Genomic DNA, 16,795 nt, shown 5'->3' on the forward strand with positions numbered 1-16,795 from the left:
TGCAAACCCAAAATCCACCAGACTTTCAGTAAAGCTGCAGCCGACTAATGAGAGGCTAGCGCTTCACGCAAAAGTCGACCTCCCCAAAGCACAGACACAGCTCAAATACTTGTACGATGTCTGTGTTATTACTAAACAAGAGGAAAAGTGTGCAAAGAAATAATGATGAATAAAAATCTGTTGACCCACACACACACACACACACACACACACACACGCACTTGTGAATTGGGTAATGGCAGTGGAGTATGTGATAAGGACAAGAGGTAACTGAGGTCTCCTTTCAGCACAGGAAGGAAGGGGTTTATGGAAGTGGACGGCAAGCGACCCCTGTGTGAGGGTCACATGGTTAACGACAGCAAACAGTGATCTCATATGAGAGTTGGTACGGCAGAAACTAATGAGGGAGGACCAGGGTTCTGTCAGGTAGAGAGAGGGAGACAGAACATTGAGGAGGAGGGTCATGCACTTGCAGAATGCCAATGCTTCTCCAAAGCCATCAACAGCACGACAGAACTGATGAGGAATTAAACACAAGGACATGGACTTGGGAAAGGGGGCTCCGATGAAATGTAAAAGGACAAAATCAATAGGTGAGAGAAGGAAAGAGAGGCAGGGTCAGTGGTGGTAGGGCGGGAAGAGTGTGTGTGTGTGTGTGTGTGTGTGTTAAGTGAGAGGCAAAGAGGGAGGGGGGAGGGCAGAGACATGTCCACAGGTAGAAAGCATATCAGAGAGCGAGAGAGAGATTTTACAGAGGTCAGTAGCACCGCAGAACTGATTTTTTTGTTGCAAAAAAAACACAGAAGGACATAGAAGATAGAAGTAGCTTCACAAAGAACGAAAAGTGCAGGAGGCTCAAATGACAACAACAGAGAGAGAGAAAGCCAGCGCGAAAGAAAGCGGAAAAAAGAGAGGAGGAGACTGACTGAGATTGGCTGGGAGGAGGGAGAGAGAAGAGAGAGAGAGAGAGAGGGCGAGAGAGAGAAAGAGGCTGTGAGTGAGGGAGAAAGTGTGTGTGAGTGTAGGAGGGTGCTGAAAAAAGGAAGGAGAGTTCAGAGTTGTGTTACGGCAGTGTGTGTGGACCTCAGCCTCTGTGGACACATCGGTGACATCAGTTTGAGTCACAGGAGGGGGGGGGCAGCATGTGATGGCAGAGCCACGGACCACTCCTCACAGCACACGCACACACACACACACACACACACACACACCTCCACAGCTGGACCTGCACACCACTGGATACCACCGGCCAAAACTCCACACCTGAGAGCATTCCAGAGTCCGCTGACATGCAGGTAAGGGTTAAGCCTCCTTCTCATTTAAATGACTTGGTACACTTGACACGTAGGAGATGTGGAATTAGAAAGCTTCTGGCGGCTTTTGCTCATTTGGTTCACTGAGTTCTATCCTGTTGCTGCTGAGGACTACATGCAGCAATGGTGAAGGCGTAGATGTTGTGCGGTGTATGTGTGGTGCATGTGTGTCTGGTGTGTGTGTGTTTGTTGATGTGTGGTGCACTGTGTGTGACAGATGCATTTGTGTTTTCAGAATAGATTTTCTTGTGTTTTCAAAACATTCGACACACTCAGATGTCAATTTCAAATGTTCAGGCAGTTTTATTGGAGCTGTTTGGGGGACAGCATGCAATAGTCAAGAGCGAGTTAACTGAATGGCTGTTGCATGCTCTCTAAATCCGTACAGTAGAGACACAGGTGAAATGGTTGCAGGGAAAACACAGGCAGAAAGAGGCTTGTGGCTCCTTCTCTCTCTTTTTGCTTAGGATTTGATGCTTGTGTTTATGATGCCAAAGAGTCTTTACACTACAGCCAGATCATCAATCAAGTGAGGACAGGAACTTCCTATGTGCGTAAACGCACTGGGGAAGATGAATTACTCAATCGACGAGAGACCTAATTATCTGTAATCATTTAGCAAGACGGGTGGAAGTGATCGAACAATGACGACAGTCTTTGAATAGAAGTGTGTTAGTCATGAGCAAAAGAATGGAACGGAATTGACTGCTGGTAAAAAGTGAGAACAACACGAGTTGAGTGACAAACGGGTGGGTGGAAAGATGCAATGTGAAAAGAGAGGAACAAGTGTCAGTAGAGTGAGATGGAAAAGAAGAAAGAGAGAGAGACAGAGAGAGAGAGAGAGAGAGAGACACATCGGTGACATCAGTTTGAGTCACAGGAGGGGGGCAGCATGTGATGGCAGAGCCACGGACCACTCCCTCACAGCACACGCACACACACACACACACACACACACCTCCACAGCTGGACCTGCACACCACTGGATACCACCGCCAAAACTCCACACCTGAGAGCATTCCAGAGTCCGCTGACATGCAGGTAAGGGTTAAGCCTCCTTCTCATTTAAATGACTTGGTACACTTGACACGTGGGAGATGTGGAATTAGAAAGCTTCTGGGCGCTTTTGCTCATTTGGTTCACTGAGTTTCTATCCTGTTGCTGCTGAGGACTACATGCAGCAATGGTGAAGGCGTAGATGTTTGCGGTGTATGTGTGGTGCATGTGTGTCTGGTGTGTGTGTGTTTGTTGATGTGTGGTGCACTGTGTGTGACAGATGCATTTGTGTTTTCAGAATAGATTTTCTTGTGTTTTCAAAACATTGACACACTCAGATGTCAATTTCAAATGTTCAGGCAGTTTTATTGAGCTGTTTGGGGACAGCATGCAATAGTCAAGAGCGAAGTTAACTGAATGGCTGTTGCATGCTCTCTAAATCCGTACAGTAGAGACACAGGTGAAATGGTTGCAGGGAAAAACACAGGCAGAAAGAGGCTTGTGGCTCCTTCTCTCTCTTTTTTGCTTAGGATTTGATGCTTGTGTTTATGATGCCAAAGAGTCTTTACACTACAGCCAGATCATCAATCAAGTGAGGACAGGAACTTCTATGTGCGTAAACGCACTGGGGAAGATGAATTACTCAATCGACGAGAGACCTAATTATCTGTAATCATTTAGCAAGACGGGTGGAAGTGATCGAACAATGACGACAGTCTTTGAATAGAAGTGTGTTAGTCATGAGCAAAAGAATGGAACGGAATTGACTGCTGGTAAAAAGTGAGAACAACACGAGTTGAGTGGACAAACGGGTGGGTGGAAAGATGCAATGTGAAAAGAGAGGAACAAGTGTCAGTAGAGTGAGATGGAAAAGAAGAAAGAGAGAGAGACAGAGAGAGAGAGAGAGAGAGAGAGATTATAACCCCCTCCCCCCTTGAATCTTTATAATTGTTTGACTGGGACACAATTCTTTGACAACATAATGCCAAACATTGATGCCAAAAAAGCTTTTTTTGTGTGCAGGAAGGGAGAAATAGAGGGAGAGAGGGTTAGAAAGGGAGAGAGAGAGATAGAGAGAGAGGAACAGGGAGAAAGAGTGCACGTGCAGGCCATGTTAACGCAGCCTCCCCAGGCTGAGGGGGACCCTGTGCTGTGTGGCATGTCCATTATTCCAGATGACCATTCGCTGCTGCAAACAGCCCAGCTCCAGAGTCTTGACCTAGCCCTCGGCTCCTTCTCTTACTTCCCTATCTCACCCTCTCTCTCTCTCTCTCTCTCTCTCTCTCTCTTTCTCTCTCTCTCTCTCTCTTGTGTCCTCCAGGGAGGAAGCATGTAGCTCGTAGCCCCACTAGTGAGTGAAATGAGTCAAGCGCTCATGAGGTCCTCTCTCGGTTCATGTGTGGTTCGAGCATGCTGCCTTGCTTCTTGTCGCTAGCAGGCTTGGGCTATTTCAGGCTGCCCAGCGACCAGCTTCCATTTGTGACAGGAAAGATTCTTAGATCATCATCTCAGAATTCATTTGACTGAATTTCAGTTGCTATCTTGGCATGATTGCTTTTATGTTGGAGGGGCCAGCAGGTAAACTGGTGAAGTTCAAACATGTGTGCAAGCACAAGTACATGCATCAGAAATAGGGGGGACGCATCTGGCTTCTTGAAATGATTCTATCACCATCAAGAAAATAAACAAGCAAGCAAACACATAAATAAATAGATAAATCAATACATTATAATAAATATAAATGAAAGTATAAGTGAGATGTACTCTTGGGTCTTTTTACTTCATTATACTAGCATTTAAACGGTCCAAATGTAGATTAGGAATTTCCTACTGTTTTTGTATCTTCTTTCAAGTAACTAATTGACAATGTATGCAAAAAACATGATTATTAAATCAGTAATGTCTGCTTATGCACACAGCCTCACACAATGATAACCCATATTTTATTCACCCGTGAGTCCCAATCTGTATGCAAAGCTGCATGATAATGAGGAGGATGATGCATTTTTCAAGTCTAATTAGTGGAGTTTATATTAGTGTGTGTGTGTGTGTGTGTGTGTGTGTGTGTGCCATTGGTCCACTGGGGTGCTCTTTGGGAAAATAAACATCCCATATGTCAGTGTGTGTGTGTGTGTGTGTGTGTGTGTGTGTGTGTGTGTGTGTGGCTGTGATGTGCTGTGCTTGGGCTTAGCAGATGCATTGATGCTCACTTGTTAAGGTGGGCCACCAGGAGAGATAGCTGACAAGCGTGACAGGCTTGACTCAATGACTGAGGCATCACACGTTTCACTGCTCCCTCCCTCCCTCTCTCTCTCTTTCACTCACACTCACACTCACACACACACTTTATTTTATTTTATTTTTACCATTAGGCCTGGTTCACACCACTGCCTTATAACGAGCATGAAACATCATTTAGAGACCAAAGGATGATAATGACAAATTTAAATTGGTTTTGTTAATTATTTTTCTTTTGTATCTATAAACTGTCAGGCCTTGTTGTTGAGCAACATGTCTGGACACTTCAGATGGAAATGTGTCCAAGCTGTAACTACATGATCCATTTCTAATGTAATAAAATCCCTGCGTACCAATACACAATGTCAAAGTAAATAAATAACTCTGCAGGCTTTTGGCCTCCTGTCTTCTCCCCCTGGGCCACTTCCTAGTATCCCAATTTTCTGATATTTTAATCCCTCTTTAAAGCCTTTGTTTTTGGGTGCAGTTCCTGTTCCCTCTTCCTTCTTCCAAACATCACCAAATGTGTCATGGCAGTCATTACAGCTAAATCCAGAGCTTTGGTTGTTCAGGTCTGTTAGCGTCCCTGCCAGTCGCCCTTATTTTTCTCGATATCTGCCTCCTCGGGTTTGTCCTCGCATTCCAGTTGAGTGACTGCTCGAGGAGACTGAGAGGTGGACGCACCAGTTTGTCAGCTGAAAGGAAAGTTAAAGGGGAACTTGGCAACTATTTCAACGTAATAAACCCGTTTAGAAATCATTTGGATGGTTAAATGACCTGTTCTGGTGAAAATGGTGACTTTTCCCGCTGCCCCTAGCGTCCCAAACCACAAAACCAACCACATTGAGACTACCGTCCCGGAAAGAGAAGTGAGAAACAAGAAACTCGTTTTAAATCGTGTTTCTTACCTTGTAACATCCACATTGTCTGCCGAACTTATGCTAACCGTTTTGCTAGGTTGTAAACAAATCCATGTGCTTTATCGTTCGTTACCTTTTTCCACAGTTTGAAATAGCATAATGCACAATTTCTCCAGCAGAGGGGGAAATCCTGCCAAGTTTCCCTTTAAGTACAGGACCTTGATCATGAGAATTTAGGACATTGGCATCGCTCTGAATGCAAGCTAGAGACATTAAAAGAGGCATATGAAGTTTCCCTGTTTCAAACATTCTCCTTTAGCACATTCACCAACCGAGATTTAACAAGGTCCAAGAGTTCTTTCGACAAAAACACCAACAATGTGTTTATATTGTTTTCATAAAAAACTACTTTTATGCACCAAATGGTTTATTCTATATTATTAAGTTCTAAAAACTTCAATTGTGGACACATCAGACAGGCCTTGTTCATTCCCGGATGGTGAATGTGTTAAAGGAGAATGTCTGAAACAGGTAAACTTCATATGCTTGTTTAAGCCTGTAATTCTTACATCACATCCTGCAGCCATTATCTCTGATTTTCCCATTCTCCCCCGAGCTGATGCAACTCTTTTGTTCTACTGAGGGTAGGGTGACCAGATTTGTCGGAACTAAAACCGGGACACTTTGTGCGTGACCGTGTTTAACGTGAACATGCGGCAGCTCAGGCAGAAACAGACATTTTTTCTTTAAGCCCAAACGTTCTAGGGGGTGTGGGGGTGTCACCCCCGAGAAAATGTATTAAATATAGTTATGTAAACGCACAAGTTTTGCGCAACTTTCAGTCAGAGAAAAAGGTCCTGTACTATGCCTAAACACGAGTGCAAAATCATTTGTTTGTCTCCTAAACAATGCTTACCTGTTATCCAGACATGCATGAAAACATTTAACTCATTTTGAGAATGATGACTTTCTCTTCAACATTGTCGTAGCGTAGCCTAACCATTAAAACGAGGCAGATATGAAGAAGCATTGCAACAATGTTTACGGATACATTGTGACGTTGGTTGCAAAGATTATGCAGACTGCTACGACTGACTGACACACGCACGCACACACACATTATCGAAATCATACGCATGACGCTTTAGGCTAGTCTTTCTACATGGGTTTAGTTAATGATCGGGTTATAATAAGACCATGTCAGCTATGTAATCTCTGACAACCGGGACACTATAGTAGTTGGTGTAAACCGGGACATTTTAGCGTCCCGACAGGCTTTTGTCGGGACTCGGGACACATCTCAGAATCGGGACTGTCCCGGTTAAACCTGACTGAGGGGGATTCCATTTGAAATGTCTACAGTCCACACACAAATAGTCATTCTAAACCACAGTTAAGCCACAATAGTCTTTCCTGGTTGGGTTGAGACTGTCATTTGCTTTGCATTGTTTGGTAACACTTTACTTGACAGTATCGACATAACCGTGACATGACACTGTCATGACACATGAACCCTAACCCTAACCCTAACCCTAATCCTAACCTCTAACCCTAATCCTAACCTAACCCTAAACATAACCCTAATCTTAACCCTAACTTGTTATGACAAAAACCGAATGACACTTAATGACAGAAATGTTATGTCATAAATGTTTATGACTTGTTCATGACACGTTCATGACATGTTTGTCATGTCACTCTTATGTCTGTCAAGTAAAGTGTAATCCATTGTTTTTTAAATCATATTTACAGTTTAATATGGTCATATTTACATCTTCTTTCTCTCCCTCATTACAGGGTCAACATTTAGCTCTCAACAAGATGATGCGGAGGAGACTAACCTAGATTCAATCCCTCCACCAACCCAAGCACACACACACACCCCAACGGTTTTCCTCCAGTCAGCAGTGTGAGTGAGTGTGTGTGAGGATCATGACGGCCCTCCTGGCCAACCTGAGCATGCCCTGGGGCACGGAGGCACTGATGGGCTCCACAGACAGTGTCAACCTGACGGCGCCCGCTCCCATGCCACCTGGCCACCAGGACGGGCAGTCCCAGCCCCCGCTCTGCATGCTTTGCTGCTGCGGTCTGCTCAACCGGACGCTGGCCGTGGTGTTCATGGTGAGCCTGGGGTTCGCCATCGTCGTGGGCAACGTGATCACACTCACTGTGTTCATGCAGACCCGCCAGTCACACACTCCACAGGGCTACCTCAAAGGTAAGGGTGTCCGGCCACACGTGGTCTCTCAGGAGGCATGTCAAACCTGTGGCTGTGATTCTGTTTCTTTGAATTTCCCATTACAATGCTGGTATCTGTGAAATAACCAGTGGATTTAGGATTTGCCAGTATTTGCCTGTCAAGTTTTAGTCAAGTACAAGAATGTTGCAAAGGAAGATGCCATTGCTAGCCTTTGTTGAGTAGCTTGAATGCCATAGCCCACCTCCATCCTTCAGACTGCCATCAATGCCACTAGTGACAGAATAGACCTGATGGGGCTGTATGTGACGTGAGGCATTGTATGGAACCTAAGTTCCATACAATGACCTTTCATTTCGCTCCTATTGTTGATCTGCTGAATAGAATTACTGGATCCCTAACAAATCTTACTAAAGCCTACTAAACTTGAGAAGGAGAAAAGCAATTGCAATCTTGGCTTTGGCCTTGATAAGCTGCTACAGTATGTAACACTGACCCAACCCCCTCACTCTTTTCTTCCAACAGTGTCTCTCGCCATTGCTGACATGTTGGTCGGTGTGTTAGTCGTGCCATTTTCTGTCTACACCGAGATCTCACTCATGGTGACCAGCACTCCCCCTGTGTGGTACCAGTCGTCGGTGGCTCCTGTGGACGCGCCGGCTCACGGCAACCTGTCAGTGCCATGGCAACCTTGCATGCTGATTGGTCCGGTGTTCGCCGGCTGCACGTTCGTCTCCATCAGCACCATCTTCCTGATGACGGTTGAGCGGAGCATCGCCATCCTGCGGCCGCTGCACAAGGACACGCTGGTGACGCTGCGGCGCACGCTGCTGCTCATCCTGCTGTCGTGGGGCGGCAGCTTCCTGCTGGCCGTGGCGCCGCTGGTGCTGAGCCGCAGCTTCACCCTGGAGTACAACGCGTGCAGCCGCATGTGCAACTACGCGCCGCTCTGGGACGTGCTGCGCCAGCCGCAGCCGAGCGACGCCCACGCCATGCTCCTCTTCCCCGCCTTCGACTTCACGCTGCTCGGGGGCACGCTAGCCGTCAACATCATCTCTTTCACCAGCATCCGCCGGTACTCGCGCAAACGCAAGCTGCTGGCCGAGGGCAGCCTGGGCGGAGAGAGTGGAGGAGGAGGAGGAGGAGGAGGAGGAGGAGGAAGTGGGGGCTGGTGTCAGCACCGGCCGTCCTTCTCTGACATCAAGGCGGCCAAGACCATCGGCATCCTGACGTTCGCGTTCACCGCTTCCTTCTCGCCCATTGCCGTGTTCGTGCTGGGCAACGTGGTGGGCTACACCTGGTGCAACTTCTCCTTCTTCGCGTTCTGGATTCTGGCCGGCAACAGCTGCTGCAATGTGGTCATCTACAGCGTGAGGGACCAGCGGTTCCGTAAGGGAGTTACACTGCTCTTTCAGAGGGACCGCTCTATCCCCATAGGGGAAAAAAACTGAAACCACTCGACCAGTGTCAAACCCCCCCCCCCCCCTCCCCTCTTCCCCCTAAACAAGACCACACACACAAATACCAGGTGTCCTTCCTCTGATCGCATGGAGGATGGATAATTATTCTCTCTGTAGGGCTTTGAATACTATCTCAACTTCAGGGACCATTTGGAAAGCTGAACTCTATGGATTGGTTGCACAGTTTTCTCTTGACATTTGAGGCACAACTATGACGGACCTTCACCTTTGCTTTAGAAATTACAAGGACAATCAAGAACGCTATCTTGCCATGCACTTTACATTATCTGCTTTACCTTTGCAGATCATGTTAATTTAATGTTGCATTTTTACACAACTTCTGTGTATTTTTATAATATTATTTTTTCTATGATTGTCACTCTTACAGTGATGTGATTTTGTTATCAACATAAACATAATTGAATGCACTAAATGGATTTTTCAACTTTTCATACAGACTCACGGAATCATGGTTCAGAATGACATTGCGACAGAGACAAGCTAAGATATTTGCCTTATTGTTCAAATCTTCATGCATACGGTACTGTATGTAAGCCTTCAAGAGAAACCCAACCTGCTCACAATACCAAATATGTTCTGCCATTCCTACCTGTCCTTTTGACTCATTCTGTCGCATTTACTGTTGTCTGTCAAAAGTGTAGACTTCTTTATGTGTTCATAAATGGGCAACATGTTGACATGCAAAAAATGAACAGGTCATATATAGATTAGGTATCAATGAATTAGTTTCGGTCTTTTATTCAGGAGACCTTTTTTCACAACTGCAAACATGTAAACATTTCCAGACCATGCTAACTGTGATGAAAACTTTGTTTTAAAAAGTAAACAGGATTTTGTTCTGTTGTTTTATCTCTGTCTGTCATGGTCAATACTCTTAACTGTGTAAACTTGTATTGCATTATTGATCAGATGATGACCTCAGATTTTTAAAAATAAACACCTCTGAAAATCATTGCTCTCTCTGACGCGGCGCAGCCAGCGACACTAACACTAGCAGACAGCTCTGGATGTCTCTCGGAGCGGTCCAACCGAAAGTCTTAAGCTCAGCAGTCACAGTTGCGACAGACTCGCCATTAAAACACATTTCACCCTCAAACCCATCTCACTAACTCTGTCTGGCCATAACCTCTCACCCCCTCCTTATGTAAGGAAGGACGGGGGCAGGGAACTTGCTGATTTATAATTGTGTTTTGATGATTCGAGAGATTCAAGGCCTCCCTTTACCCCAAAAAAATGAATAATTAAAGTCAAAGTTGAAGTAGCAATGACTAGGAATCGTGACGGTGATATTGGAGAAGATATTGCCTGCAATTCTCATGTAACTAAATGACATGTATATGTTTATTGTGAGGGATCATGCAATACACACAGGGACACAGGTTGAAGAATTAAATAAAAAGATGGGTTTATTTCCCAAAATGAAATATGAAATATGTAAGAAACAAAGCATATAACTATCAATCAGAAAGCAAAATAAGAATAAGTGCAAGTTGGAGGGGGCTACTCAGTACTGGGATGTTCAGTGTGTGGTCGCATCACATTTATGTTAAAGGAACACACAACATTTCGTCCACCTTCAAATCCATATAGCCTAATGTACAGGTATGAGAATGATTAGAAGACATTGCTGATTTTGCTGATACAAACTGAATATCACAGAAAGATTTCTTTACTGGATTGTGAAAAGGTGTGATGTGATACCGGAGATTTCTTATCTTTAATAATCAGCCAAAAAAAATCATCCACTTTGTTGCTGCAAACCATATTGATTGTCTCTTCTTGAAAAGGACTCAGGAGGACCCAAGAACCCTGAAATGTTTCAAAGGAACATGGAATGTGGGCATATACGGTGGTTCATACAGGCTATGGTTGAGGAGAGGAGACGGAAGCAAAGCATATTCCTTCTGCAGCAGTCCACTTGACATACATGATCTGACACATGGGTAGTCACATGTTGCCAGAGCTGCACTGGGACAAGCACAGTGCTAGTTGATGGGGGAAAAAAGAGTTAAAGAGAAACTGAGAAAGAGAGACAATACTGTAGAGGGAGAGAATGAAAGAGAGACAATACTGTAGAGGGAGAGAATGAAAGAGAGACAATACTGTAGAGGGAGAGAATGAAAGAGAGACAATACTGTAGAGGGAGAGAATGAAAGAGAGACAATACTGTAGAGGGAGAGAATGAAAGATTGCATGGCATTGAGCATAGCTACAATGCCATGCAATTACGCCTGGCTGATCATTGTATGAGGAGCAACCAATGAAACTGATTGTTTTGAATTTATGGTCAGGCTGTGGTTCAAGGCTGCGCTTAGCCTTTCCTCATGTCAATATTTAATGGAGGCTTTTAGAAGCGAATTTCTTTTCAATTGAACATTGATGGAGGTATTCTTAGCAGCAGGGAAACTGCAAGAGCAGATAGTGGAGGGATTAAACCAAGATCGATAGGAACCAAAGCCCTTGCATCTAGCAGTCTATTTGTGTTAATTTGTTTGACCTTTGACAACTATCTTTATTCAATTTGCCTCTCCAAGAAACATTTTATTGTTCATCTTAATGGATTTATATTACCGACTAAAAGGACAATGAATCAGCTAGCAGGGAATATATGAAGAAAAAGCTGCCCTAAAACAACCTTTAAATATTCGCTAGTTTTTGCATACTTTTTAATTCTAGTATGCAAAAATAGAATAAGATGCTTACACAACTGATTTTTTTCATGATGACTCTCTTCACTGTCCATGGGGTAGAGTGTTCTAACCTCTCAGTCTCATGTGAGTGTGACGTGTGTGATCATCAAAGCTCTTACCTGCTTGAAACACAGATGTTCACCCCTCTCAGCATGCTGGGGTGAGAGTGGCACTCCGACTGATGTTCCACTGGCACACAGACACACACAGGTGGCAGTGACTATCATCTGCATGATGGAGGACACTACAGCCTAACAGCAGTGGATAATTGCAGCCTCCTTCACTGTCCCTAGTTGTACCTGAGCAAGCATGTCCTTAGTGGCATCCATCTGATGAGGTCTGCATGCCATGCCAAGCAAAGTGCTCATTAAAGGAACTGATCGTATCATTATTCTATCTGCAGACCGCCTGCATAAATGCATGACTGGTTGCCAGGTTCATGGAATAAAGGGAATGCACTTGACAAAAATAAACAAATACAAACCCGATGACCTCAATGACATTTCATTCCTCCTTCAGCATATGATGAAAAAAACACTTAAAATTCAGACTAAATAAAACAAAAACAAAAAGGAAATTCCATGTTATGACTCAACCAGTATATTTATTATGGTAATGTAGTATTATTTTCATGATTATCTTATAGAGGTTCGGTGCAACCACGCAAAGCTACATGTATATGTACAAAATTATGTGTCAAGACTTTTAACCCTGTAGAGGATTTTGTGTTCCAGAGTGTGGTTTCCCCAAGAGTTTAAATGAATTGTTCAACATTCGTATGCATTTTGTTTTAGTATATGAAGTGGAAAAGTAAATGGTTTGGACATGTTTCAGACTACATTTTTCCCCCTTAAGGTCTAGGGGAGGGTTTGCTCACTACTGGGAGAGACGCTTTGAACAGAAGCAATCCAAGCAATCCAATCCCAACACATTTTATTTTTTCAGCAACCTTGACGAGCCAGCACACCTTGCATTCCTCACAACAACCTATTCACAAACAAGAAAAGCTACAGGTAAAAATTTGTCAAAAAAATTGTGGAGTATGCTTTAGTAAGCTTGAGGAACTCGGCAAATATTATACTGAGTGAACAGGAATGTAATATTGAAACCCAGGAATAAGACAAAGCTGCAACAGATGCACTTGACGGAGAATCCTATGGCTTGAGCTGGAAGAATTGTAGATGAATACATGTGTTGAATGGCTGCTTTGAAATTAACCGTGTCACCTGAGATGAATTCAGCTGTAATTGGTCGCAAATGCACACTGCTAACCGTGTTAGCTGAGATGAATTCAGCTGTAATTGGTCGCAAATGCACACTGCTAACCGTGTTACCTGAGATGAATTCAGCTGTAATTGGTCGCAAATGCACACTGCTAACCGTGTTACCTGAGATGAATTCGTAAAGCACACTGTAATTGGAATTCGTAAAATGCACACTGCTAACCGTGGTTACCTGAGATGAATTCAGCTGTAATTGGTCGAAATGCACACCGCTAACCGTGTTACCTGGAGATGAATTCAGCTGTAATTGGTCGCGAAATGCACACTGCTAACCGTGCTAACCGTGTTACCTGAGATGAATTCAGCTGTAATTGGTCGCAAATGCACACTGCTAACCGTGTTACCTGAGATGAATTCAGCTGTAATTGGTCGCAAATGCACACTGCTAACCGTGTTACCTGAGATGAATTCAGCTGTAATTGGTCGCAAATGCACACGTCTTTGGTCTGACAAAATTGTGTGATGGCAGCAAGAGTCGGAAGCTTTCCAAATAGTGAGGCGCAGCACTGCTTCTAGAATAAATGGTGTGTGTGGGAGAGAAAGACATGCTAAGACACACTCATAGCACTGCTTCTAGAATAAATGAGCACACAAACACAACATTCAGAGAGATGACCTGCAACAGATTCCTATTTATTTTCCCAAAGCAAATGGCTGCTTCACTCATCTGATCTTCCCACTATCAATTCTGTGACATTCCTTAAGGACAGCCATTCATTCAAGACATTAAATAGAATATCACTCTCCTGCCCATGTGTTTGTTTAAATAAACAACTGCAACAACAAAAAAACACAATTAGATTTTGAATAAAAGACGCATCCCCAGGGCACTGAGAGGGAACGCATTCCTCTGCCCCCTGATGTGAAGAGAATAAAAATGAGTTCTTTGAAAACGAGGTTGGGGGCAAGGACAGCGTCTAGGGCAGATTGTGAGCCCGGCTGTGTGATGAGTCAGAGGCGTGTATTTTTATTTCTTTGTGTCTTTTTTGGGCGGCGGGGGAGGGGGAGGGTGGTTGATGAGTTTTTAATTATTCAGGAAACCTCTCAGGGGGAAATGCTGTGTTTAGGGAACATCGTAACGACAGCCACCTGTGGCCCCCACACTGCATTTGTGTGTGCGGGGGGGGGGGGTTTGCTCCTGGCTGAGGACGAAGAGTTCTCCCGCTGTCTTTATCAGAAATTAATTGTATAGCCATTCTGTGGCAAAGATAAAAGCTCAGGGAAATTAGATTTTTTTTGTATCACCTTTGTTCAAATCAAAAGGCATTGAGAGAAAACATTTGAAGTGCTGTTTTGGTCCGTGAGCACAATTTTTACCAAATAAGACACAACACAAATAAGAATTCTCTTCATGATGAGAAATCACTAAGCACAAATGGGGAGTGAACATGTGGACCCTTCAGCGCTTTTGTTTTGTTTGCAAATTGTTTCTTGGTAGCATGCAAGAAAATTGAGGTATTTCTTCATACAGTCTGGAATTATTTCACACTGATAGTCAACAACCTGGTGCTATTTAATACAATCTCCTTTCTGTTATGGATATGGTAGCATCATCAGCAATAAACACAACATAAGTTCAACGAACTTAGGACCTGAACCCACACACTGACCTAGAGTAGGCACAAGAAGGGCAGGCAGTAATGGCTAGTTAGGGTCAGTTAACTAATCAGACTAATTCACTACTACCTGGCATCTAATATCAACTCCAAACTAAAAGTCTATGTGTCTTTCTCCCTGTCAACGCAGTACTCTTCAGGATTAGGGGCAAGCTGGTGATCTCAGCAGGGTGCATCAAGAGGGAAAGCGACTCAGTTTGTGGGGAAGGGATGCTGTGGGTCATAGCGTGTGGCTGTGCCACCCACACCGATGGTGTCTATAAGTCTATGTCAGATCACACAATTTAATCCATTTGCGATCGTTGCTAAACGTTGGCATGGGGTTTTGGTGGGGAGTTTGTTTACACTACATAAAACCACTCAAAAACAGTCACTGAGGGACAAAAAGTTTTCCTCAGGAACTGACACTGTGATAGCAGTCTGCCACTGAACATACTCCTCAGCGTAGTGGTTGTGTTGTGCAGATAATGATGGGCATTGTCCATGATGTATAGTTTATTTAAGGTCCTTGTCTCTGCCAGCATCCAACTCTCACCACAGAGCCAGCTGTCGTCATCAGCCTGTCCAGTCGAATGTCGTCTCCCAGCCCACCACACGATAGGAATGCTGGCCGACTGGTATAACATCAGCAGGAGTTATTAAGGGCCGCAGCCTCCTCAGGAAATACAGCATATCAGATCATCAGAATATCAGATATATTGAGAATATCAGTGTTTAATGACCACCCCAGTCTATCGTCCAACTACTTCCAGGTAGTAGCAGGGGCATTATTGAGGGGTGGACAGGGGGGACGTGTCACCCTCAACTTTCAAAACGGTGGTGTCTGACTTAAATTTATGGATTTATTCTACTGCTTGATTCAGTTTCCCATTGTGAAGGTTCTTTAGAACGTGCAATTAAAAATCGTTAATTTGTACGGCTATGAAGTAGTTCCATTTTTTTGACCTTCTTAGGCCTACATATTTTGTAGGCTAAGTATAAGTATATATACTCTTTTGATCCCGTGAGGGAAATTTGGTCCAATTGAAGTGTATGTGCATTTATCCCAATCCTGCAACAACAGCGGCGCTCAGGGAGCAGTGAGGGGTTAGGTGCCTTGCTCAAGGGCACTTCAGCCGTCGGGGTTTGAACCGGCAACCCTCCGGTTACTAGTCCGAAGCGCTAACCAGTAGGCCACGGCTGCCCTATTCTATTCGCCCGAGTTCTTTAGAACGTTCAGTGAAAATTACCGTTAATTGGAAACATTGCTGTATCAAGGGAAAACCGCTGAAAGAAGAAACACCGCTGCGCTCAATATATCTGATTACGGAGAATTTGAATTGAAATTACTTTCAATGAACACCTGCTGCCGCGCATCAGCGAGGTTGGACTTGAGAAGCACGTCACCAACCACTCTTTGCACGCTACCGCCGTTCAGTTGCTGTCCGAGGCTGGACTGGAGAGCCGGCAGATCAAACTTCACCATCAATTTACAAAAATAAAAATGCCTTATTTTGATTCCATCAATTATTTGACTGTTTTATATATAGCCTAGGTCAGTGTTTTTGAACCACTGTGCCGGGGCACACTAGTGTGCCGTGAGAGATCATCAGGTGTGCCGCAGAAAATTACCCAAATGTCACTCACTGGTCCAGAAAAGCAACTGTTGCATCAAAGAATTTATAACCATATTGTCTCATTGATTGTATGATTGCACTATTTGTGGTATGCAGGCATTGTACAACGGGGCCCCATATCCAGTATTCACAGAATCATCACATATCCAGTTCATAACAACAATTAAATTAGATATAGTCACCTACAAATGAAACAGAGGGCACTTGTTTTATTGAGCAGGTCTTGCATAGAAGCCATAATAAGGCCATATCTGTTGTTGCCATCTTTGCTGCCATCTTTAGGGGAAAGTCCGTAGGAGTCGATTGCCAAGTGTAGAGTAACACGTTCTGGAAATTCACAATTTCGTCGCTGTTTAAAAAAAAACTGCCTGGACTATGGACTGGACTGGACTGGACTATTTTTTTAAACGGCACGAAATTGTGAATTTTCAGAGCGTGTTACTCCACACTTGGCAATCGACTCCTACGGACTTCCAGGCTAACGAGTTTTGACTAAAAACGGTAA

The 16,795-nt window shown here is 44.2% G+C and overlaps 1 protein-coding gene across 2 annotated transcripts; it reads left to right on the forward strand.

Annotated features, from left to right (window-relative positions):
- Positions 1-1,006: 1,006 nt before the first annotated feature.
- LOC125307366 (trace amine-associated receptor 8b-like) lies at positions 1,007-9,055 on the forward strand. Of its 2 annotated transcripts, none has more exons than XM_048263303.1 (3): positions 1,007-1,295; positions 7,205-7,625; positions 8,130-9,055. In XM_048263303.1, the coding sequence occupies exons 2-3, from the start codon at positions 7,340-7,342 to the stop codon at positions 9,053-9,055; spliced, it is 1,212 nt and encodes a 403-aa protein (XP_048119260.1). In that variant the 5' UTR covers positions 1,007-1,295; positions 7,205-7,339. The 2 variants fall into 2 exon arrangements, with proteins under 2 accessions (XP_048119260.1, XP_048119262.1); XM_048263305.1 differs by lacking the exon at positions 1,007-1,295 and adding an exon at positions 2,243-2,354.
- Positions 9,056-16,795: the final 7,740 nt, after the last annotated feature.

Source organism: Alosa alosa, chromosome 14 (assembly GCF_017589495.1).
Source record: "Alosa alosa isolate M-15738 ecotype Scorff River chromosome 14, AALO_Geno_1.1, whole genome shotgun sequence".
Lineage (NCBI taxonomy): Eukaryota > Metazoa > Chordata > Actinopteri > Clupeiformes > Clupeidae > Alosa > Alosa alosa.